The sequence below is a fragment of the Mus pahari genome, chromosome 18 (assembly GCF_900095145.1).
Source record: "Mus pahari chromosome 18, PAHARI_EIJ_v1.1, whole genome shotgun sequence".
Classification (NCBI taxonomy): domain Eukaryota; kingdom Metazoa; phylum Chordata; class Mammalia; order Rodentia; family Muridae; genus Mus; species Mus pahari.
The window spans coordinates 37,046,515-37,070,055 of NC_034607.1; the positions used below are offsets into that span (position 1 = coordinate 37,046,515).

The 23,541-nt window shown below is 45.5% G+C and overlaps 1 protein-coding gene across 15 annotated transcripts in view; it reads left to right on the forward strand.

The window, feature by feature from the left end:
• The window catches only part of Dlgap1 (DLG associated protein 1), an 809,018-nt gene that overhangs the window by 683,551 nt on the left and 101,926 nt on the right, over window positions 1–23,541 (forward strand). For 11 of the 15 annotated variants that reach the window (XM_029531372.1, XM_029531368.1, XM_029531376.1 and 8 more), the window contains one exon: window positions 18,934–18,963. The exons of the other annotated variants lie outside the window; for them this stretch is intronic. In XM_029531372.1, coding sequence (XP_029387232.1) covers window positions 18,934–18,963 — 30 coding nt within the window. The remainder of the gene's footprint in view (window positions 1–18,933; window positions 18,964–23,541) is intronic. 15 annotated transcript variants of the gene reach the window in all.

Genomic DNA, 23,541 nt, shown 5'->3' on the forward strand with positions numbered 1-23,541 from the left:
AGGAGGAGGAAGGAAGGAAGGAAGGAAGGAAGGAAGGAAGGAAGGAAGGAAGGAAGGAAGGGAGGAAGGAAGGGAGGGAGGGAGGGAGGGAGGGCACTAAAGTAGTGCAAGGTAAAAGACAGACATTGAGCAATGTACAGAATCTAAGATCTTAATTACTCCCTAGTATTGTGGGATTCTCATTAGCTTTTAAGAAAGGATAATGAACTGTGTGGGAGTGAGGTGCACGGCTTTAATCCCACCACTCGGGAAGCAGAGTCAGACAGATCTCTGCGTTCTAAAGCTCTACAGAGTGTGTTCCAGGATGGAGAGAAGAGAGAAGGGAGGAGAGAGAAAGAGAGAAGGGGAGAGGGAGGAGAGAGGGAGAAAGAGAGATGAGGAGGAGGAAGAAAGGAAGAGAGAAAGGAGAGCAGGAGAAGGTAACTTCAGTTCTGGTGAATTCAATGCCTCTTTCTGACCTCTCCAGCACCAGGCAAGCACATACATACATACATACATACATATATACATACATACATACATACATACATACATGTAGAACAATCACACAAATAAAAATAAATAAACACTTTTTTGTTGGTGGTGGTGGTGGTTTTTTTGAGACAGGGTTTCTCTGTGCAGTTCTGGCTGTCCTGGTACTCACTCTGTAGACCAGGCTGGCCTCGAACTCAGAAATCCCCCTCCTCTGCCTCCCAAGTGCTGGGATTAAAGGCGTGCGCCACCACACCCGGCCCTTTTTTTTTTTTTTTTAAGTTTTAAGTCTTCCAGAAAAGAAAGGACAGAGTTTTTTTTTTTTTTAATATTTATTTATTATATGTAAGTACACTGTAGCTGTCTTCAGACACTCTAGAAGAGGGCGACAGATCTTGTTAAGGGATGGTTGTGAGCCACCATGTGGTTGCTGGGATTTGAACTCTGCACCTTTGGAAGAGCAGTCGGTGCTCTTACCCGCTGAGCCATCTCACCAGCCCCTAATTCTTTATTAATTAATTAATTTATTTATTTTTATTTCCTTCAAGCAGGCCTCCATTGCTACTCTAACACGGGTTGGCAGTGGAGAGGTTCCTTCTCCTGTGATAAGTTAAATAGGAGTCACTTCTCGGTTTCAACAGAGATGCTACATGATTTAGAGAATTATTCTTGTTGCTCCCCTGGGAACTGACTTGTCTGAGTGTTAAGATAAAAAGCCCTTAAAATAGCTTCTGAAAGTGGATTGACTTCGTTAATTCTATATTTGCTCCAGTGTCCTTACATCAGACTTCCTTCCATCCTGCATGAGTGTGAGGGAGAAAATATCTGTTGAAAAAGCAAGTTCAAGAAAGGTGTAGTGGTGCACACCTCTAATCCCAGCCCTCAGGAGGCAGAGAAAGGCCAACCTGGTCTACAGAGTGAGTTCCAGGTCAGTCAGAGCGACCGTAGCTCATAAGAAGAAAACAGAAACAGTAAATAAAATAGAAAATAAGTTCAAAACCTTTCTCGGACTCTGGGTGTGGCTCAGTTTGCCTAGAAAGAAAGAAAAAAGAAGCTGTTTTTACCTTAAAAAATTAGTTGTGTCTCTGACTGAAATAAACAGTTTCCATGAGGTGGGTGGTCTTTTCAGCTAGACGCAGCCAAGCAACATGTGGCCTGTCAGCTGACGCGTTTCTTCCTCTCTTTACTGGGTGCATCTCTTGTCCTGAGTTAGTTTTCCATTACTATAGCAAATATCTGAGGGGTGAGTCAGCTTAAAAAGAAGAAAGGTTGATTTAGACTTTGAAGGTCTTTTAGGCCTGTGGTGAGGTGGCACATCCTACAGTGGAGGAGGGAGGGAGGAACAGAGGGAGAGAGAGAGGGAAAAGGTGAGGGGGAGGGATCCCAACATCACCTTTGAGGGCATGCATATGCTGTCTTATCAAGATTACTATTGCTATGACAAAACATCATGACCAAAAGCAAGTTGGGGAAGAGAAGACTTATTTCACTCATGGTTCCATGCAACAGTTCTTCATCAAAAGCAGTGAGGGCAGGAACTCAAGCAGGGAAGGAACCTGGAGGCAGGAGCTGATGCAGAGGTTATGGAGGAGAGCTGCTTACTGGCTTGCTTCCCCTGGCTTCCTCAGCCTGCTTTCTTGTACAACCCAGGACCACCAGCCCAGAGGTGGCATCACCCATCATGGGTTGGGCCCTTCCCATCAATCACTATTAAGAAAATTTCCTGGGGTGGGAGAGATGGCTCAGTGGTTAAGAGCACTGACTGCTCTTCCAGAAGCCCTGAGTTCAATTCCCAGCAACCACATGGTGGCTCACAACCATCTGTACTGGGAACTGATGCCCTCTTCTGGTATGTCTGAAAACAGCTACAGATACTCATATATATTAAATAAATAATAAGTAAATTTATAAAAAGAAAGAGAAAGAAAAAAGGAAGAAAGGAAGGGAGGGAGGGAGGGGGGAGGGAGGGAGAGAGAGAGAGAGAGAGAGAGAGAGAGAGAGAGAGAGAGAGAGAGAGAGAGAGAGAGAGAGAGAGAAAGAAAGAAAGAAAGAAAGAAAGAAAGAAAGAAAGAAAGAAAGAAAGAAAGAAAGAAAGAAAGAAAATGCCCTACAGTCAGGTCTTATGGAAGCCTTTTCTCAATTGAGGTTCCCTCCTTTTGGATAACTCTAACTTATATCAAGTTGACATAAAGCTAGCCAGCACACACCCCCATCTCAAAGATGTAAATCCTTCCACTGGGTCCCATTTCTTGAAGTTTTTCCTATGTCCCAACAGTGCTCCAGGCTAGGACAAAGCCTAGGGCCTCATGGGGACATTTATGCAAACATAGCACTCACCCACCATGTCACCAGGCTGCACCTAAGGGCCTTGCCACATTCGGAAGGCTTCTGTGTCATGTGTTGTGTTCCCCCTGTGACCAGGGCACTGGATATTATAACTAAGAAATACTGTGATTCCCATAGACCTGTGAACTGGGAGGGCAGAGAAAATGAATTTTCTCTTCTTCCAAGAGTTCCAGGGATTGGAAGGAGACTAGAAAGTGAAGGACCTTAGACTGTTTCAGAGTTGCTGAACATAGAGGTTGGCCAGGAGGAACAGAAGCCTGGAGGGTTGAAGGATCTCCAAGACAAATCCCAGCTCGGGAAAGCCAGCATCTGGTCAGTGGTTTCACAGACCCAGAAAGAAGAATGGGGCTGTTAGACTATTTCTGCCAGGTCGCGCGGGTGTTCTTTTTAAGATGATCTCGATACACTTAGAAAAGTGTAATGTCTTTTTGGTTTATGGTGAAAACAAGAACATTCCGCTTACATGGCAGCTGTCAAATATCAAGACACAGTTTGTATAAGCACGTAGAATCAGAAATGTGGCTTACATTTATAGATTCTCAGATTTAAATTACTCAGAGGAACTGGAGAGATGGCTGGGCCTTTAGAACACCTGTTGCTCTTCTAGATGACCTGAGTTCAATTCCCAGCACCCACATGGCCCCTCACCATCTGTAACTCCATTTCCAAGTGTCCTAGTCAGGGTTTCTATTCCTGCACAAAACATCATGACCAAGAAGGAGTTGGGGAGGAAAGGGTTTATTCAGCTTGCATTTCCACATTGCTGTTCATCACCGAAGGAAGACAGGACAGGAACTCACACAGGGCAGGAACCTAGAGGCAGGAGCTGATGCAGAGGCCATGGAGGGGTGCTGCTTACTGGATTGCTTCCCCTTGCTTGCTTTCTTATAGAACCCAAGACTACCAGCCCAGGCATGGCACCACCCACTATTGGCCCTCCTTCCCTTGACTGCTAATTGAGAAAATGCCTTACATCTGGATCCCATGGAGGCATTTTCTCAAGGGAGGCTCCTTTCTCTGGGATAACTCCAGCTTGTGTCAAGTTGTCACACAGAGCCAGCCAGTTTACCAAGGGATCCTCTTCTGACTTTCTTGGGCACCCAGCACACATGTGGTGCACAGACATACCTGCAGGCCAAACACGGAAAATTTCTCACAAAGCTCCGGACAACCACCATGTGCTAGGTTGTGTTTATAAAGAAGACACACCATTCATTCTGTTTAGTTCAGAGAATGACAATTGCCCTGCAAGTCCTTTGCCACAACCTGTAAGAAGGAACTCTGCCTCTGCAGGGTGGTGGGTACGGCAGTCACATGAAAGCCAGGCTGACGGGTCTCAGTGGTCGGGTTGCTGGGATGCACTGGAATTCTAAGGAAGCCAATGGGTGCTCTGTCAGGTGTGTAGAACTCATGACCCACAGACATCACTGGATGCTCCATTAGAAGGCCCGGTTCTTCTCTTGAAAAAGAATATTTCCTGGTTGGTGGTGATTGGCACAGTTCATCTCTCTGATCATCGACCATCTTTGTGTAAATCTGAGGATGTTACAAATCTACAACAACCCCACAAAAGATGTTTAAATGGTCTAATTTTAACCCTCTTAGTCTAGCAATAAAATTTTAGCTTCTTTTTTTTTTAAGTAGTATGTATTTTTCCATTGGGACAGAGGCAAATTTTCAAAGCTGCAACCCAAAATAAAGTTATTTATGGGGAGGGGTTCCTGAGCTCATTGCTCATTCCTCCTGGAGATCCTCCCAACAGTTGATGGTTGCACGGGGAGGCAAAGACAGCTTCTTTCTTTCTTTTTAAAATCCTGGTTTTTTTGTGTGTATATGTGTGTGTATAAGAGTGTTGGCCACAGGCATGCCTGGTGCCTGCAGATGCCAGAAGGCATAACCTGAAACTGGAATTCTGGAGTTGTAAGCTGCCACAGGGGTGCTGAGAACCAAGCCTGAGCTCTCTGCAAGTGGCTCTTAACCACTGAGCCATAATAAATAGCATTGCAAGGCCAGCTATGTAAGCGCCCTTGCTGTCTGTTGAGTCCTATTTATTATGCTTCCTCCAAACTCATGTGTCCTCCCACAGGTCTTGCTTCAGCAAAACACCATGTGAGTCTGAGTCACATGACACAATCAGAAACTTGCCCTTTAGGCAAGTATATTTGCATGCCTGGTTTCCAGAGAGTGGCGCATTTGAAGGGATTAGAAGGATTAGGCCTTGTTGGAGGAAGTATGTCATTGGAAATGGGCTTTGAGGTTTCAAAAGCCCATGACAAGCCCAGAGTGTGTCTCTGTCTCTGTCTCTCTCTCTCTCACTCTCTCTGTCTGTCTCTGTCTATCTCTCTCTCTCTGTCTCTCTCTCTGTCTCTCTCTCTGTCTCTCTCTCTGTCTCTGTCTCTCTCTCTGTCTCTCTCTGTCTCTGTCTCTCTCTGTCTCTGTCTCTCTCTGTCTCTCTCTCTCTCTGTCTCTCTCTCTCTCTCTCTGTCTATGGGTCAGGATATAGTGTTCTCAGCTACTGCTCCAGCATCTGCCTTTATGCTACCCATGCTCCCAACTATGGTAATGGACTAACCCTTGGAAACTGTAAGCAATCCTTTTTAAAATGGTTGCCCTGATCATGGTGTCTTTTCTTGGTAATCAAACAGTGACCTAGACAGAGTCCATTATTGTGTATAACTAGTGTGTGTTTTCAAAAAGAAGAGAAGAACATCTAGAAAGTTTAGAACCCTAAACTAGCCTGTGTTATCTTAAAAGCTGGTGTTACACCATACAATGAGTATTTATCTTTAACACTTACCTGGCACTTCTGTTAGTGTAGACATGTTAAGAGACAACAGGCAAGGTGTAGTAGCTCGGTGGCAGAATGTTTGCCTAGCATGCTTAAGACTTTGATCTTGATTTCCAGCATGACAAAAGGGGTGGTAATACTTTTCACAAGTGTTATCACATTAGCCATTAGTGGAGCATTCTGATCCACTTGTTTGTGACAGCTCCTTGAACGGAACATCCTGACTCAAATGAGGCCTGGGAGGTAACCCAATGGAGTTTAACATTTGGCCAGAGACACAGAGGGAGAGTTTTTCCTCTGTGCTCCTAGTTTACTGTTTGAGGGGCTGCAAATTAAACTTTCACGGGATAGATCAGCAAGGGGGGTTCGAGGGACTTTTATTCATGCACATGTAGGAGTTTACAGAAATGCTTGTCTCAGCAAAGGCCTACAACTAGGAACTTACAAACCAGCTTCATGAGAGCAGGAGAAAGAGAACACACTGAAGGGAACACAAATTACTTATAGCAAGATAAATGGGGACTGCAGAGAAGGCTCTATGGTTAAGAGCACACACTGCTCTTCCAGAGGAACAGGAGGTGGTTCCCAGCATCTACATCACGTGGTTGGCAAAACTGGCTGCAGCTCCAGCTCCAGGAAATCCAGCGCCCTCTACTGGCCTCTGCAAACAACTGCATTCATGTGCACATACCCACACACAGATGTACACCGATGCACACAATTTCAAATAAAAATTCGAGAAGGGGTGGGTGCACACGCCTTTAACCTTAGCACTTGGGAGGCAGAGACAGGCAGATCTCTGTGAGTTCAAGGACAGCCTGGTCTACAGAGTGAGTTCCAGGACCTCCAGAGCCACAGAGTAAGACCTTGTCAAACAAAACAAAAACAAAAACAAAAACAAAAAAATAAGAAAAACACAAAGATAAATGGACACTTAAGAAAATGAAGGAGAGATGGCAATTTGTTACAACTGTTCAGTGTATAGCTTTCTCTCTGCAGATAATGGTCCATCTTTACTAGTTAATTCTAGGTTTTCAAGGAATAAGTTATTTGGAGAGGCTCTGCTTTTAGGCAGATGGGGGATTCAAGAAAAAAAAATCCTACGGTCAGATGTCTCCAATTCTCATGTATGCTTATGCAACATTATCACATGCTCTGTGCTTGCTCCCTCAAAGGAGCCAGTGATAGAAGACCCTTTATCCCTGTTCTTAGTGGCCCAGCTGTGGCCTGAGATGGAGCTGTGACCTGGAGAGGGGGAATAGCAGAGCCTCCCAGGCCCAGCACACACTCAAAACGCAGAAATCTGTGTCAGTGAAGGAGTTCCTTGACCAGTCTCAAGGATGACACCAACACTGGAGAAGCCTCGCCAGTTGAGCCATGGCTCCGCCTTTGGAAATCTTGCTGCTGTTGTTACTGTGCATGTGTGTGTGTGTGTGTGCGTGTGTGTGTGTGTGTGTGTGTGTGTGTGCACTCAAGCCCTTACATCACAGCACGCATGTGGAGGTCATAGGACAATAGTTCTCGCCATGTTGATCCTGGGACTCAAAACCCTCAGGTCCGGCAGCACATGCCTTTGCCTGTCGGGTCATCCGCATGTGAGGATTTAACAATACCTTATAGAATGGATTGAGCCCTGCCCTTCAACAATTCGGGTTTTTTTTTTGTTTTGTTTTTCCATGCTGAGGATGGGACCCAGGGCTTTGCATGTAACAGGAAAGAACTTGGCACTCGCCTACAACCGCAACCCAATTATGAATATCTTTAACCTCTGCTGGTAGAAAAGCCATACGGTTCTCCTCACTAGTCAATGCCTGTGAAGCATGAAGTGTTTACGAGGCCCTGGGGATGCATCTACCCCTAGCATCCGCCTCATTTTGACGGCTGAGGAAAAAAAGATACAAAAAGATCAAGTGATTTGTCTTTCCCCCAAAGTCACACGGACAACAGACAATATTGGTAACTGTTGGCTCAGTATGACTCTAAAATTTAAGCCCTTGACAGGAGTTGCGCCTTCTGCCATGATGCTGTTTCATAAATGAGTGTGTAAGGTGAGCAGGGAGGGCAGTGACCAGATGTCTGCGATCCCAGCACATGAACAGCAGAGGCAGAGGATCTGGAGTTCAGGGTCAGCCTTGGTTAGACGTGGAGGCCAGACTAGGCTACCTGAGAGCCTGTTGTTATTTAAAGAGGAAAAAAAAAAAAAACTAAAAGCAAGCATAGCTTGTGTTCAGAACAAAATACGGACTGGGAGAAGGTTCTGTCAATAAGATGCTGACCTCAAATTCAATTCCCAGAACCCATGTAAATATCAGGCTACAAGGGAAGGTGCCAGGAGACCTGGAGGTCATCTTCTGACCCCCGCACACAAACGTGCATTCACACACCTGTACACACACACACACACACATACACACACGGACACACACACACGGACACACACACACGGACACACTTCCCTGTGCCACCCAGAAGCTGACTTCTTGCCTTGGGTAGGGTTGCTGTGTTGATCAAGCCCCTGATGCTTTTGCCCCATTTGGACGTTACCCAACTGTTTATTACTGGACACTTTTTTACTGAACAGAAGCCTCACCACACAGATGCAGTTCAGGACTATTCCCCGCCCTTGCCTTCCCATACAGTCGGAGAAGCTTGACAGCAGAGAGGCATCCAACACCTATCACGTGGCAGTCGCTGAAGAGAAGTCAGGAAAGATTTTCGAGCCCAGACCACTTTTGAGTCGACTGAGAAGTGGGGTGCAGTAACCACACGACCACCAATATTAAAAACCAGCCGATTCAAATCTGACTTACTTCTTTTCGAAGCTTCTGGAACATTCAGAAGGCCAGGCTCAGAGTGAGGAAGGAGGAACTTTAATTCCGAAGTTCCCTCCCAGGTCTAGCTTGGGGTTTAAAACTGGCTTTCAATCCTGTACTGCCAGACAGACTTCTCCATGTGCGGGGGGGGGGGGGGGGACTGGAAGCTCCGCCTTTCGTGGATGCGATCGACATCTCTGGCTTCCTGGGCAAGGGCGTAGTAACAGCACAAGGACGCCAGGGGGCAATACGGTCCCGCCGAGGACTTGGGAACCTGAAGCGTTTGTGACATCTTGGTACCAAGGAGGAATCCTTTTAGAGTACCATGAGGGACCGAGAGCACTCTAAATGCACTTTCACCGGAATAGCCCGTCGGCACCGGTGCATAGCTGCCATCTCTGCATAGTTTGTTGACTTTGCTTAATTCAGCTGCTGGATCTTTCCTGACCTCTTGCCTAGTAAGTCCATGCGCCCCAGCCAGCCCCAGCCAGCCCCAGCCAGGTCGTTCAAGGTGCTATCCCAGATCAGGCCCTCTGCCTGCATACAGAGTCCGATACCCCTGTATGCAGAGACCTGCATACAGGCTCCAATGCCCCTGTGGCTCAGTCACTGCAGCGTTTCAGGTCATTCCGGTCCCAGCCATCATTTTGTTTCCAGTTCGCAGCTGCCAGGTGTCTGCCCTCACTTAACCCGCAAGGATGAAAGATCAAAGGTGTGCCTGCATCTGCCTCCTGTCCCTGCGCTTTCAAATGGTACACATTCAAAAGCTATAAATGCGGTATTGTGCACCGCGGAGGGAGTGGTGGGGCAAGGATCAGAGGTGGCACCGGGCACCGGTTCAGAACACGTGGTTATTAGAAAATGAGGGGAGCAATGTCTGCAGCTCGGTAGCTCTGACTCGGTGAAGCGTGTTCTCCTTCAAAAACAAAGACTTATGTGAGTGGGTGGACTCTCCCCATCTCCAACTACAGAACCAGGTCTACTGAACCAGGTGGCGAGTGTGACTCAATGGTAGACAATGGTAGACAGCCTGCCTGTGGGAACTGAACACCCAGGAAAAGTAAATTAACCTCACGCCGTTAAAGCATCCACAAGGCTAGCCTGGTGTGCCCGTGCCTGTAGGAGACAGACACTAGCAGATCTGAGCTCCTGGCCAGTCGGGACTACTCAGTGAAACCTTGCCTTTAAAAGAGAAAGAAAGGGGGGAGGGGAAAGAAACAGAAGGAGAGAGGAAGGGAGGGAGGACCCACAAAGCTGGTTGACTGGATAAAGCTTGAAATTTGGGGAAGTGGAATGCTGTGAATCTGGACCCCCAAGTCCCCTTGGCAATCTTTAGCCCCTTAACAGTCATTCATTGCCCACCCATGTTTGACCTAACACCCTTCTGGAAAGGTAACTCCTTCTGGAAAGTTCTAACAGGCCACAAGCTTCCTCCAACCCAGAGGCTAAGAATGCCATCAGACAGCACCTAAGATCGGAGTTATTCCCCTCAGCAGTCATACCTAATAGTCTCACCAATATGTTTTGTAAATGTCTTGACTTATGACTTTGTTCTGTAACTATAAAAACTTCATCAAACTGTTAGCACGTTGGAAAGAGGTATCTACCATGGTAGCTAGCTCCAGAATAAGAATAAGGTGAGAGCTGTGTTTTCGTGTCAAGGCTCTGAATTCCACGCCCTACACAGTTGTGTGTGTGTATATGTGTGTATACAGATGTGTTTGTACAAGTGTGTCTGTGTGTGTGCATGTGTGTTTGTGTGTGTGTGTGTGCTGGTGTGTGTGTATATGCATGTGTGTGTTCGTGTGTGTGTGTGTATGGATGTGTGTGCATATTAATGTGGGTGTGTATGTGTGTATATGTGTATGGATATGTGCATACATGTGTGGACAAATGAGTATATGTGTGTATGAATACATATATGTGTATGAATATGTATGTACAGATGTGTATATGTATGTATATGTGTGTATAGATGTGTGTGTACAGGTGTGTGTGTGTATGTGTGTGTGTGTGTGTATGGTATAGAAGAGTGAGAGGTATAAAAGAAGACACTTTGAAATTATAAAATGAAAGTTATAAAGACACCAATCAAGATGTTTGCTTATATAACTAATGGAAACAGTGATAGGTGATGCAAGAAAACTGTAGAGAGCCACTTTCCAGAGGAGCCACGTTTCCTGTATCTATGGGAACTATATGTCGAGGTGCATCCCCAAGAGGAGGTGAACAAAACTCTGAGCACAGTTACTGTGGGAAGTGGCAGCTTTGCCCGGTCCTGAGTTAGCAGCTTCCTTCTGCTGTAAATGTGGGGTTAAAAAATAGCTCCTGACCCAGCAAAAAACAGGTTGTAACCTCAACTTAGAAGGGCTTCAGTCTGACCACCACTAACTTCTCAGGACTCCTAAGAAAACCCCCTGCCCCTATTTCCCCTTAAGCCATAAATGAGAGAGAGCACAAATCGCGCCTGACCCTTGCAACCCCAAACCCACACATTCCCAGGGGCTTCTCATGGCTTCTTTTCCTGGGCTTCCTGAGTTTTCGGGGGTGACCAGCTGCACCCACAGACCACAGCTGAGCGATTAATAAGTCACACGGACTTGTCCACTTCCTGTGGCTGGGTACCCAGGTTTGCACAGCACATGAGCAAAAAGAATAGCGGTGAGTTATTAAGGCTCTGGTGAGGAGGGAGTCCTTATCAGCAGCATCAGATATTCAATTCATCTGCTTGACAAATATTTATCCAGCACTTGCTGAAGCCAGGAATTCCACAGTGATCAAAGGGAGTCTTGCTCTCTGTTCTCATGGGGCTTGCATTCTAGAGGCGACTAGTGGCATGAATCAAATCAGCAAAGATGACTGTGCTCCCGGAAGAGAACTTGGGACCCGCAGGAGAATCACTGCAAGGAGGGAGCTAAGGGAGAGGCTCGGGGAAACTTCTGGAGAAAACCCTCATGCACTCAGCAGGCAATGATGGATGAATGGGGAGAAGAAGCTCCAGCTACCTAGCTTTCAGGGACACAAAAGAATGACGCGGCCAGACTGGGGGAGTGGGGGGCAATCTGAGGTGAGACCAGTCAGGTCTAACTTGCTGTTGCCATGAAATGTATCACCCTGCAATGCATAGAGGCTTGTAAACAGACTTCTTCTTCTTCTTCTTTTTTTTTTAATCAGATTTCTGCATTGTAATCAGAAATGATTACAGTCATTTCTATTTGGATCAGAAATGTCCCCCAGCATCTCATGCGCGAGGGCTTAGTCATCAGCCTGTGGCTCTACTAGAAGACAATGGAATTCTGAAAAGTTAGTAGGGGCATGTTCCTGAAGGAGATTCTGGGACTCCATCCCCAGAACTCTTTGTTCTCTCTGTCTGTCTGTCTGTCTGTCTGCCTCCTCTCTCCTTCCCTCCTTCCACCCCCATTCTTTTTTAGCTGCTTTAAGGTGAGCAATCCTCCACCATTGTGCCCCCACCACCATGATACAGCACGCCACCACAGGACCACCTTTCCTTTCATAGCATCTACTACCCCTCCCCTGCAGTCTATTCAATTATGAATCTATCAGTGGCTTGAGACCTTATTGATTTGCCAAATGTCCTTCTGATCCAGTCACTCTCGAAATCCCAGCCCTGAGCATTGCCTTGAGGACCAAACTTTCCACCACACAAGTGCCTTTGGAGGGCATGCCTGTCCATATCAGAACAAACACTTCCACTCAAGAGGAGGCACCATAAGAATCAGTGGCCAGCGGCTGTTCTGACACCCACAGGCTTCCAGCCCCTCAGCTGAGGAGCCCACGCCTGGTCCCTTAGGGACAAGTTTTCGCCACTCGTGGGTCCGCTCCTCAGACTTTGGTCACATGTTCTGAATTATCCATTTTCCATAAACTTCTCAGCCCATTTTATGATTGTGCACATTGAACTCGCCCTGAACTTTGTCCATCCAATGGTGTGGCCCCTGATTCTGTTTCATCTTTGTGGCCTTCCGCTGGGTCTTACTGGACAGCTCTCTGCTAAACAAGACATGTCTACGGTTCTCTTCAAAATGGCGCTAGGGATCAGAGCCTGCGGAATTCCTCAAAGTCTTTTTTTTTATTTTTATTTTTTTTTAATCGATTTTAGGGACGCCAGAGGGACACACGGTTAAATATTTCTGATGTAATAATTTTTTAAAGGATCATAATAGCCATTTCTTGAAATGTAATAGTTATTTTTTTTATATTTTTATTTTGCCTTGGCATTTTGGCTTAGCAAGTGATGGCTCTTTGTATTTCCTCTAAATGATTTTTTAAAATACAGGTTTTGGTTGGTTGGTTGGTTGGTTGGTTTAAACTCTTCTTTCTTGGCCTGGAACTCATCATACATGGTTCTAATGGGGATACAGGGGGCATTTAAAACACTGAAGTTGGATATCTTGTGGGGTGAGCGCAGCTCTGGCACATCTGAAGGCCTGGGCTTGATTCCCACAGTACAAGTAAAAGCATATATTTCTTAGGTCTATTTCCTCCTCTACTAGAGGGATATGTGCCTGCAATCCTTCCCACCACATAAAAGGATCAACATCTCTCCAGTGATGGCTTCTTCCCCCACTCTCCTACCCTCATTAACAGGGTCTTACAGCCTCTGCCCTCAGGCTCTCATGAAGACTTGCCTCCACTCTCATTCATTAGTGTTCAGGAGGCAGCTCCATCAAGAGCATGCTCAGGCTCCTAACCCCTGAAACAGGCAGAGGGCGCTCTCAGGCCCATGAAGCCTGTCACAGGGTGGGCAGCAGGTGTCCCTTCTCTCTCTCTCTCTCTCTCTCTCTCTCTCTCTCTCTCTCTCTCTCTCTCTCTCTCTCTCTCTCTCTCTCTCTCTCCCCCCCCCAATATTCAGAGGAGCCAGAGCTTTGAGCATCTTCAGGAGCGAGGAGAATCTTCGCCTCTCTGTGGATGGAATGAGTGAGGAAGAACATCTAAGTCTTTTATTCTGCTAGAGGTGACATCCCGAAAGGCTCTGCGGCTTGCATTAAGACTTCCTGTCTTTATCTTAAAAATAATAATAATAATAATAATAATAATAATGAAACACTGTTGAAGGAGTCTGAAGAGGTGACAACCTTCCGAGGGGCCCTGCCAGCTGCAGCCCAGCAGTTAATGAGAAGCAGGATATATTAAAACCTCAGCCAGGCATGGTGACACACACCTGTGACCCCAGCCTTCAGGAGACCATAGCCACTTTTTATGAGACCTTCTTTTCTCTGTCTATACCTTATCGCATGAACACTGCTATAGTTAGGAACAGGTTGATAACACGAGAACTACAGATTCTTGAGATACTTGATGTAAAACTAATTCACTAATATTTCTTGCCTAATTGGGGCACGATCTTGCTATAAGTAGTCAGCCAATCTGATTTCTTTGAGATCTTGTTACTATTTCAGCAGGAAGTACCATATATATATATATATATATATATATATATATATATATATATATATCCATTCCTCAGTGCCTCCCAACAACTTTTTTCCCACCCAAAGACCAGTCTTCAAGTAGAAATAGGCAGACAGTAATCAATGCAATTCAGTACTATTCACGATACACTGGAAATACACTTTCTGGAACTGAGAATCTCCTTAGTTCATAACCTTGGCAAAGATCATTCAGTTAGTTGATTCAATAAATATTTACTAGGCGGGGCACAATGGTACATGCTTATAATCCCAGCTCTTATGGAACAGAGGCAGGAGGATTACAAGTTAGAGGGCATCCTCTGCGACATGTTGAGTACATGGTCAGGCTGAGCTACATGAGTTTCGGTCTCAAAAAAAAAAAAAAAAAAAAGTGTTTTAGAGGTATTTACTGAGTGCTCATTTTATGGGAGGGATTCTACTGGGCAAGAGGTTCCGGAAATGAACAGGACAGACGGGTCTCACTGTACCGTGCCCTGCTAAAGAAGACAGGGGAACCAGGGGACCGCATGAGAACATTTCAGATCGAGAACTCTACTCGGGGTGGTTTGCGGGTTCTCTGAGTGCAGTCATCTGGAAACCGCCAACGAAGGGGCCTTGGTGCAGATTCTGGATGAAGAGAAAGAGGTACAGGAAGATTCCACAGCTCAGGTGGGACAGCAATCAGGCTAGCTCGGCAAAGAAAGGAGCAAGCACCGGCTAGCATAGAGAGGACTGTGAATAAGTATATGTGCAGAAAGGTAGGGGGAGGCTATTGAGATGCTACTGCAGGATCCTGGTGAGCTCTAGTCCTTCACGCTTTAACATGATTTAACCTGATCCTTTCTCCTATGAGTTCTTTTAGAGTAGTTAAAACCCATCCCTGAGGACGGGGGGGGGGGGGGTCAAGTTGTAGGTCAGTGGTAGAGCATGGGCTTAGCATAGAGAAGCAAGCCCCTGGGCTTAATCTTCAGCACCAAAAAGTGAGCAGAGAGGACAGGGTCGGGACCATTCCACGAATCCATGAAGTACTAAAGGAGGGTGGGCCCCGGCATCTAACTGTCCTAGAAACTGGAAACTGGAGAGTTATAGGTTCAGAACCTGCGTGAGCTACAGAGTGATTCCAAGGCCGACCCAGTCATCTTATAAAGCTGTCTCGACAACCAAAGTAGAAAGAGAGCTGAGCTAACTCTGTGGGTGAACGTTGCCTCACACAAATGACATCTAAACAGTCCAACCACTAGTACTACATGCGAGCAAACACAGCCAAGGGAAGACAGGAGGAACAGGTGCTTGCGGAATTGGTCACTGAGGAAGAAAGCAGGCATGGCTGGCTGGCCACTGGCTCCCCGCCCACCCGCCACCCCACCCCCAGGATGAGGTGGGCTGCACCATCGGGTTAGAAGCTTGTCTTGTTGAGACGCCCAGTTCAGGGAAGAAGTGGCGATTCTCTTCTTTCCATCTTTTTGTTTTTTTGTTTTTAGTTTTCAAAACCTCCCGAAACCCTGTGAAGAACTCAAGAGTGGGCGGTGGGGGTCCATTCTGTGTATCTGCATGCATGTCCGTGCTGTGGCTTACCTGAGTTCCAGGCAATGTCAATGCTGACTGCTTGCAAAGTCATGTTGAGCTTGTATCTTGCAGGTCAGGGATACTGTGTGTTTTAAAACATCAACACTGGTCACTTAAGTGTTTCCAGAACTTTTAAAATATGCATATTTTAAGATGGCAGAGACCTTGTCTGACATCCTATGAACATAATGTCTTATTCAGGGTTTGTATTCCTACACAAAACATCATGACCAAGAAGTAGGTTGGGGAGGAAAGGGTTTATTCAGCTTACACTTCCACATTGCTGTTCATCACCAAAGGAAGTCAGGACTGGAACTTACACAGGGAAGGAACCTGGCAGCAGAAGCTGATGCAGAGGCCATGGAGGAATGCTGCTTACTGGCTTGCTTCCCCTGGTTTTCTCAGCTTGCTTTCTTATAGAACTCAGGACTACAAGCCTAGGGATGGCACCACCCACAATGGGCCCTCCCGACTTGATCACTAATTGAAAAAATGCCTTGCAGCTGGATCTCATGATCTCATGTAAGCATTTCCTCAGGGGAGGCTCCTTTCTCTGTGATAACTCCAGCTTGTGTCAAGTTGGCACATAAAACCAGTCAGTACACATATATATGATAATATAGCTTAGATTTTTTTACTATAATACAGTTACTTTACAATATAAAGATCTATATTAACATAGAGAAAAATCAAATTTCTTGTTTGAAAACAAGAAACATCCATCTGAAGTTAATGACTCATTAATGCTTCCATGAAAATAGTGCTTATAATGAAAGTTCTAGAATCAGATAGTTCTTTTAAAGTTTTTTCTTTCACTCAGTAAACACGTCACTGGGCTCCCTCCAAGGCCACCCCAGTACTAGAATTTGTCTAGGTGTCCTTCCAGAGACTGTCTCTGCACACAGTTAATGTACATTGTTTTAATGAACAGCATCTGTTGATACCACAGTTACATACAGAAGGGAGTGTGGCCGAGGAGTGAGCAAAATATCTCAGTGGGTAAAGGAACTTACAGTCCAGTCCTGGTCCTGAGCTTGATTCTAGGAACCCACCTTATGGGAGGCTAGAACAGAATTCACAACGTTGTCCTCTGACCTGTGCACACACTCTGACACACATGCTCACACTCATATATCGTGTATCTACACAAGAATAACAATGTTAGAATCTGTAATGGATATGACCGGGGAGCTAACTTTTAACCTATGTAAAATTCCTACTGCAGATCATTAATTAATGCTTAATGCTCAGACCCGACCTCACCTTGTGGTTTAATTATTTGACCACAAAAGGGGCAAATCCTCTTAGCTTTCCCTCTTACTGGATGTCGATGTATGTTGCTTCTGTGTAATGAACGTAGCACTATTTCCTGCATCTGATAGTTTTGAGAGGCCTTGAGATGCTGACAAACTGTTGTGAGTGCTCAGTTGTTTACATCTGGTCTGTTTAGTTACACTTAAGCTACGTCACTGAGTATAAGCAAGTTTTCTTCCCTGAACTAGAGTGTCAGGACAGTCAGTGATGTCCGTGGTGCCCAAAGCCTGGTTCCTCCCAGCTTGCAGAACCAGCCCTCCGGCTCTTGCCTTTCCAGGAAGCTGTGAGCCCAGTGCTACCATTTAAATTACATAAATTCACAATTAAATAAGTTACATTAAAAACAAATGTAGCTGGAGAGATGGCTCAACGGTTAAGAGCACTGACTGCTCTCCCAGAGGTCCTGAGCTCAATTCCCAGCAACCACATGGTGGCTCACAGCATCTGTAATGGGATGTGATATCCTCCTGTGTCATGCAGGCATGCATGCAAATAGAGCACTCATATACATAAAATAAATAAATCTTTTAAAAAAAAAGAAAGAAAAACGGGCTGGTGGGATAGTTCAGAGACAGACAGTACACAATGTTTGTGTGATACCAAGGATTGAACCTAGGGTCTCATTAAACCACCCAAGCCCTTGACCACACTTCCCTTACCTATCGGCTTGACAATGTGTTCTATCCAGTGCCCAGCATTGTTGGAACAGTGGTCACAGATTACTGAAATCCTAAACTTCCTAACTGCAACTTGTTACCTCCTATTTCTAGAGCTATTTACAGGTGTTCTGTGCCTACTGCATGCCTCTGCCTACCTCATTCAGTGGGGGTCCTCGTGATTCAAGTGTTTACAGTTATTAAAATTATTATAGTAAAAAAATGTATATTTATGTAAGAAATGGGTTAAGATTATAAATGATGTAATGACAGTAATGTGTTGGAGACAGGTTGGTGTATAAACCAATGTGTGATTTGGAAAGGGGGCAGGCAGTACGGTTTGAGTTGCTGGCTGCTATGCTAAGACATCATTCATTAAAAAGAATGCCTTGCTATAGGGATGCTGTCTAAGGACCAATGTGCCTTCCTCATCGTTTTTTAGATCGTACACTCCACGCCATTCATGTCAGCGACCTCAGCAACGAGCGTACGTGTATATGCAGGCATGCCTTGTAAGCTGGCTGATACCAGCTGAGGTTTGGTCATGTTGAAAGGACTTTCGCTTCCCTTTAAATTAGAAATCTTCCCAGTTTAAAAGAGAAGTGAGTGCATATTCAAGCACACAGTGCTGTAGACACTACGGCACCAAACAACAGATCACAGTTGAGGCACAGAAATTAGAGAGAATGAGACGGGTGAGCAAAAGCCACTTCCTGCGGACCTGACTTCAGATCCCTGGAACCCACAGAAAGATTTTCCTGTTGCACGCACTCGAATACCAAGGCTCCAGGCAAGAAGAGAGGCAGAGAGTGGAGAACATCCCAGAGAGTTCGAACCAACTGGTCCAGCAAACACAGCACAAACAAGATTCTGTCTAAAACTTGGGTAGAAGAAGACCAATACATGCAGTTCTCTCCTGGCCGAAAGGGCAAACCTGTATCCACACACATATGTAGAGATGCAGAGATGTGAGAAATTAGAGCATGTTAACTGTCTATAACTATAGTTTACAAAACACACACACGTTTTAAATTAAACTGCTGGACAAGGTCTAATTTACTTTATCTTACCATTTCTGTCTTTATATTTAAGGGGAAACAAACAATGGTCCAGTCACGAGTACTCTCTATTTTCTCCATGACCTGACATACCCAGGTCACCTATGCATTGCTCACCGGCAAAGACAGAAACTAAATCTGAAGACTAAGCAAAGAGCCTCTTACCCAGCCAGCTCAGAGAAGGGTGCAGAGGGATATAATACGCCTTGGTTTTCAACCACCTATTATGTATTTCAACACAAACTCTGCCCCAACCTGTGTAAAATGATCCCCAGGACCAGTTGGTTGTTTTGGAATTTTTTGTTTTTTTGATTTTTTAAAAAAGTACTGATAGCTGCTGTCTTTCATTTTTGAAATTGTTTATTTAATTTCTCAAAATGCCAACACCAAAAATATCCAGACCTGAAATATGTGTTATGTGAAAACTGGGGGAGAAGAAACGGTAACCAGGGTTCATTATATAACTCCCATCTTCTGTTTTTATTCAAGGTGTCATAAAACTGAGTTCTGCCGTTGAAGGTACGTTTTGTTTTACAACCACGAAATCGATACTGTTGTGCTTCAAGGCCGCACAGCGTGGCCCATAGCTAGCAAGCTTCTGTGGCCGTGGTGTCTGACGCCATGTTCTGGTTGCCAGCTGCCGCCATTTTGTCTGTGTTTCTCTTCGTTCTGGTCATGTTATACCACAAGCCTCCACCATGACCCCAGCAGTCCTGTGAGGACAGCGATACGGGGAGCACATGTCTGTCTGTATTTCCTTGTGTGACTGCCTCAGATCCCGAGCTCCTGAAGAGCCACTGGCTCCAGAGCCTATGTGGATGTGAAGGCCTGTGGGGAGCCTGTGACCCTAACTCTATGAGCAAGGCCTCTCCAGTAGAGCCTTGCTCCTCTGTGCTCACACAGTGAGCCTGTTTCCCTGGGAAGCTTGCGAGCATGCAGAATCCTTCAGGCTCCCAGGCTAGCAAGAACACTTATCCATCAAATAGCAAGTTCTTGGGTCCTCTGTCTATCACAGCATGCTATGGCGAAGACCTAGCATGGTGGTGCATGCCTATAATCCTCGTGTGGGAAGTGGAGACAAAGAGGATCCATAGAAAATGTGAAAAGAGTTTAGTCTACTTGAGACTTTGTATCATAGAAAATTGGAAAGCAGTTTAGTCTCCATGAGACTTTGTATCATAGAAAGTTGGAAAGCAGTTTAGTCTATGTGAGACTTTGTATCAAAGAACGAAAGAAAGAAAGAAAGAAAGAAAGAAAGAAAGAAAGAAAGAAAGAAAGAAAGAAAGAAAAAGAAAAGAAAGATTGATTTTGTGGGGGCCAACCTTGTGTTGTCTAGTTAATGAGGAATGATTTCCTTCTGTTAAATAATGCTCTGAACCCCCTTCTCTAGCACTAAAACAAAACAATTAATAGATTAAAACAAAGAAAATACAAAATCAATGACCCACAGTACATTTTGCTGAGGAATGCCCAGGAAGGCTACAAATAGCTCATCCCTTTCCCGTGACCCAGCACTCAGAAGGCTGAGGTGGGAGAATCATGAGGTTGAGGCCAGCCTGGGCTACATAGCAAGTTCCTAGTCAGCCCAATTGTGACAGCGAGGCCTGTAAGACCCTGAAAACCAACGATGACAAAATATTTCTCTTTATCTGAAGTGATGGCGATTCATTGGTATTAAAAAAAAAAAAAAAAAATGAAGCTCTACCCCTCTTAGAGCCTTTCTAGTTCATACAGTCTATGACACTTTCGACACTTTCTTTTTTGTGGGTCTCATGTTTGTTTGGGAGTGTTTCCTGTTCGTTGGGAGTGTGCCAGCCATGCCTAGAAGCTGACTTCATCCTCTGGGGGGAGGCGGCTTAGAGGGAGTGGTGGGTTTCAGGTGAGGTTTACAGCTTGCAGGGGTGAGGAGCGGAAGCATGGAGCTCGGGAGAGGCTTGAAGGGAAGAGAAAAGGTGGAGCCAAGCATTCAGAAGAACAGAGTCTGAGAGTTAGGAGACTCAGAAAGGAACTTAGGAACTCATCCATGAGACCAAGAAATCCAGGTGGAAGGCTCGGTCCCCTTCCTGGGTTTAGTGCCCCACCCCCGCCCCCACTGACTCCAAACCAAATCCCAAAGATGGTGAGGCAGTGTTCTGACCCTGACAGCAGAAAGAATGAATGCTATCATACTAAAGAAAGGAAGCATGGAGGACTGGGATGTAGCTCAGTGGCAGGGTGCGTGCTTAGTATGTACAGGGTCCTACACACAGGCATACTCACATACACACACACATTCACACATGCACGCGCACACACACACACACACACACACACACACACTATACCATCAAATCAAATGAACAGGAAAAGGATTCAGGTAATGTGCTCCAAAGTAGAGAGAGAGAGACATGAGCAAAATTAGTCGAAGCCCAATGGCCCAATGGAGAGCACATGTTCCAGGCCTCGGCACATCTCATCAGAGGAGACCTTTACAGAAAGCGTCTTGCATCTGTTTCACACTCATCAAAGCATAAGAGTCAGAGCTGGAAAATGGCTGACTCAGGGGATAAGCTTGCTTGCTCTGTAGCCACAAAGACCTGAATCTGAACCCCAGCAATCGCATAAAAGTCTGGGCACAGCTACACATGCCTGTAGCCCTTGTACTGGGGCTCAGGGGTGGGGGAGCAGGTCAGAATGCCAGTGGCCTAGCCAGAACTGTGGGCTCCCCTTTCAGGGAGAGACCCTGACTCAAAGCTGTAAGGCAGAGACAGTAGAGAAAGACACCAACATCATGTTCTGGTCTCTTACACACTCACACAAGGTGTGCATACCTGAACACTCATCACACACAAACACCACATGCAGACACACACATTAAAAAAAATAATAATTATACAGTAGAAATGGCAGTTTGGGCTTGGAGTTTCAGTTAACCATTCCCAATAGCAGATAAGAGTTAGTCCCTTTAAGCCATCGTAGCATTACAAAAGAATTGGAAACTTGGTATTTACATCACCCGTGTGACTTAAGCACAATATTCCACTCACAACAGAAGGCTAGAGCACTATTCTACTAGAGGTTATGAGTGGATGGCATGCCCTTTCTCTGCCCCTCCAACAGAGTTATATCCAGAGAGAGTTGAAAATGGGAGGAAGAGGGGGGGCAGGCAGAATGGATGTCTAGAGCACATCTGGCAGCTGTTGCCTACCTCCCAGAACCCCTGAGGTCACAGAAAGTTCTCATAGAGGCGGCAGGCACTAGAGGTCAGGCTCCCACTGCTGCTTGGGTGTCTCATTGGCTGAGAGCTGTAAAAGCTTGCAGGCTCAGAGCATGCTGTGTCATAGCTGTGTTCAAATACGTGGGGGTGGGGGCAGTCTGGGGCGGGGGCGTGTGTTCTATGCATGCATCTCAGTGCATCTAGAGTGGAAGGCTCTTATGAGCATGCTTAGTGGAATGTGTGTCAGATTACAATCTCTTGCTGGGCGATGAAACATCGAAGGTTCAACTGTTGAGTTAATTACCAAACTTAACTAATCTGTCTGTGGAATGCATTGGGGGGCAGCTTCTTAGAGCTTCCCCAGGTCATGTCCGGGAATATGCATGCCTACAGAAGAGCCCTGTTGTCAAAAATGAAACGTCTTTCCTTTTCTTTAAAAATGAGTCTTCCGACTTGTCCTAGAACTCTGAGACTAGCATTAAATTCTAGGTAGGTTCTCATTTTCTTTGCTTTTTTAAGGAAAAAGATTTGGGAGGAGCTGGGTGTGTCACTGACTGGTAGATGGCTTACTTAGAGGGCATGGGGTCCCCAGGTTCAATTCTCATCACCAAAAAGGAGGGGGGGTGCATGACTTTAAAAGTCAAAGAAAAATCTATAGAGGTTCCTCTTGCTTTTTCCTACCAACAATTTTGCCATATAGTTTAGCACTTTCCGTTTTCTACGCTGAACGCTGTGTCTCCTTCAGCATTTTGTAGCTTCCTGTAAGCACAAAAGGGAGAAAGTAAAATGTTCTTTAAAGTATTTAAATATATATATCTACACAGAAAAATACACTGATGCTTTATTTTGCAATGAAGAAAAGCGTTTGGACAGAAAGAAAAACAAAGAATCTTTAACTGAAATATTTTTTATCATTATCATTGATTAATTTTTTTGCCTTTAGTTTTAGATTGATAGTTCCAAACTCAAGGCTGGGGAGTTTGGAATGGTGGAGCATTTGCTTACCACATACAAAACCCCTGGGTTCAATCTCAACACAGGGAGAACAGGAAGGCAGAGGAATGGGACTGGGAAGTTCAGCTGGCATAGATGCACTTCCTGTCAAGCCTGGTGCTGAGCTCAGGCCCTGGGGTCCACCTGGTAGATGGAGAAAACTGCCACCAACAAGCTCCTCTGGCCCCACATGGATGTGGAGTGTTCTCTCTTTAAGATTAAAAGAAAAGGGAGGGGCTGGTGAGATGGCTCAGTGGGTGAGAGCACCCGACTGTTCTTCCAAAGGTCCAGAGTTCAAATCCCAGCAACTACATGGTGGCTCACAACCATCCGTAACAAGATCTGATGCCTTCTTCTGGTGTATCTGAAGATAGCTACAGTGTACTTACATTTAATCAATAAATAAATCTTTAAAAAAAAAAAAAAGAAAGAAAGAAAGAAAGAAAGAAAGAAAGAAAGAAAGAAAGAAAGAAAGAAAAGGGAGTGGCTAGTTTCAAGCTCAAGAAAATTAGGGTAAGAGAGAGAAATCCAGAATCAACACTTAACGTTGGGGCAGTGACATGGGAAGAAAAAAAAAAAAAAATCCCATGAAGTGTCCCAGATTAGAATCTCCCAAATCTCACTCTGGAAAGGGTCTCTCTCTCTCTCTCTCTCTCTCTCTCTCTCTCTCTCTCTCTCTCTCTCTCTCTCCCCCCCCAGAATTTGAGCAGATGGTACACTTTCACAAGTGGAAAGAGTAGTTGAGCCTTATCAAGGGGCAGTGCCAACAAGACAGCACTGAAGCAGCCTGAGTCAGAACTGCCCTGAGAGCCTATAGGCAGCTCTGTCTTCCCAGAGGGGAAATCCAGCCCCAGCCCAGCCACTGTGATGCTGGGATGGGATGGTACCTTCTTAGGTTTGAATGGCGT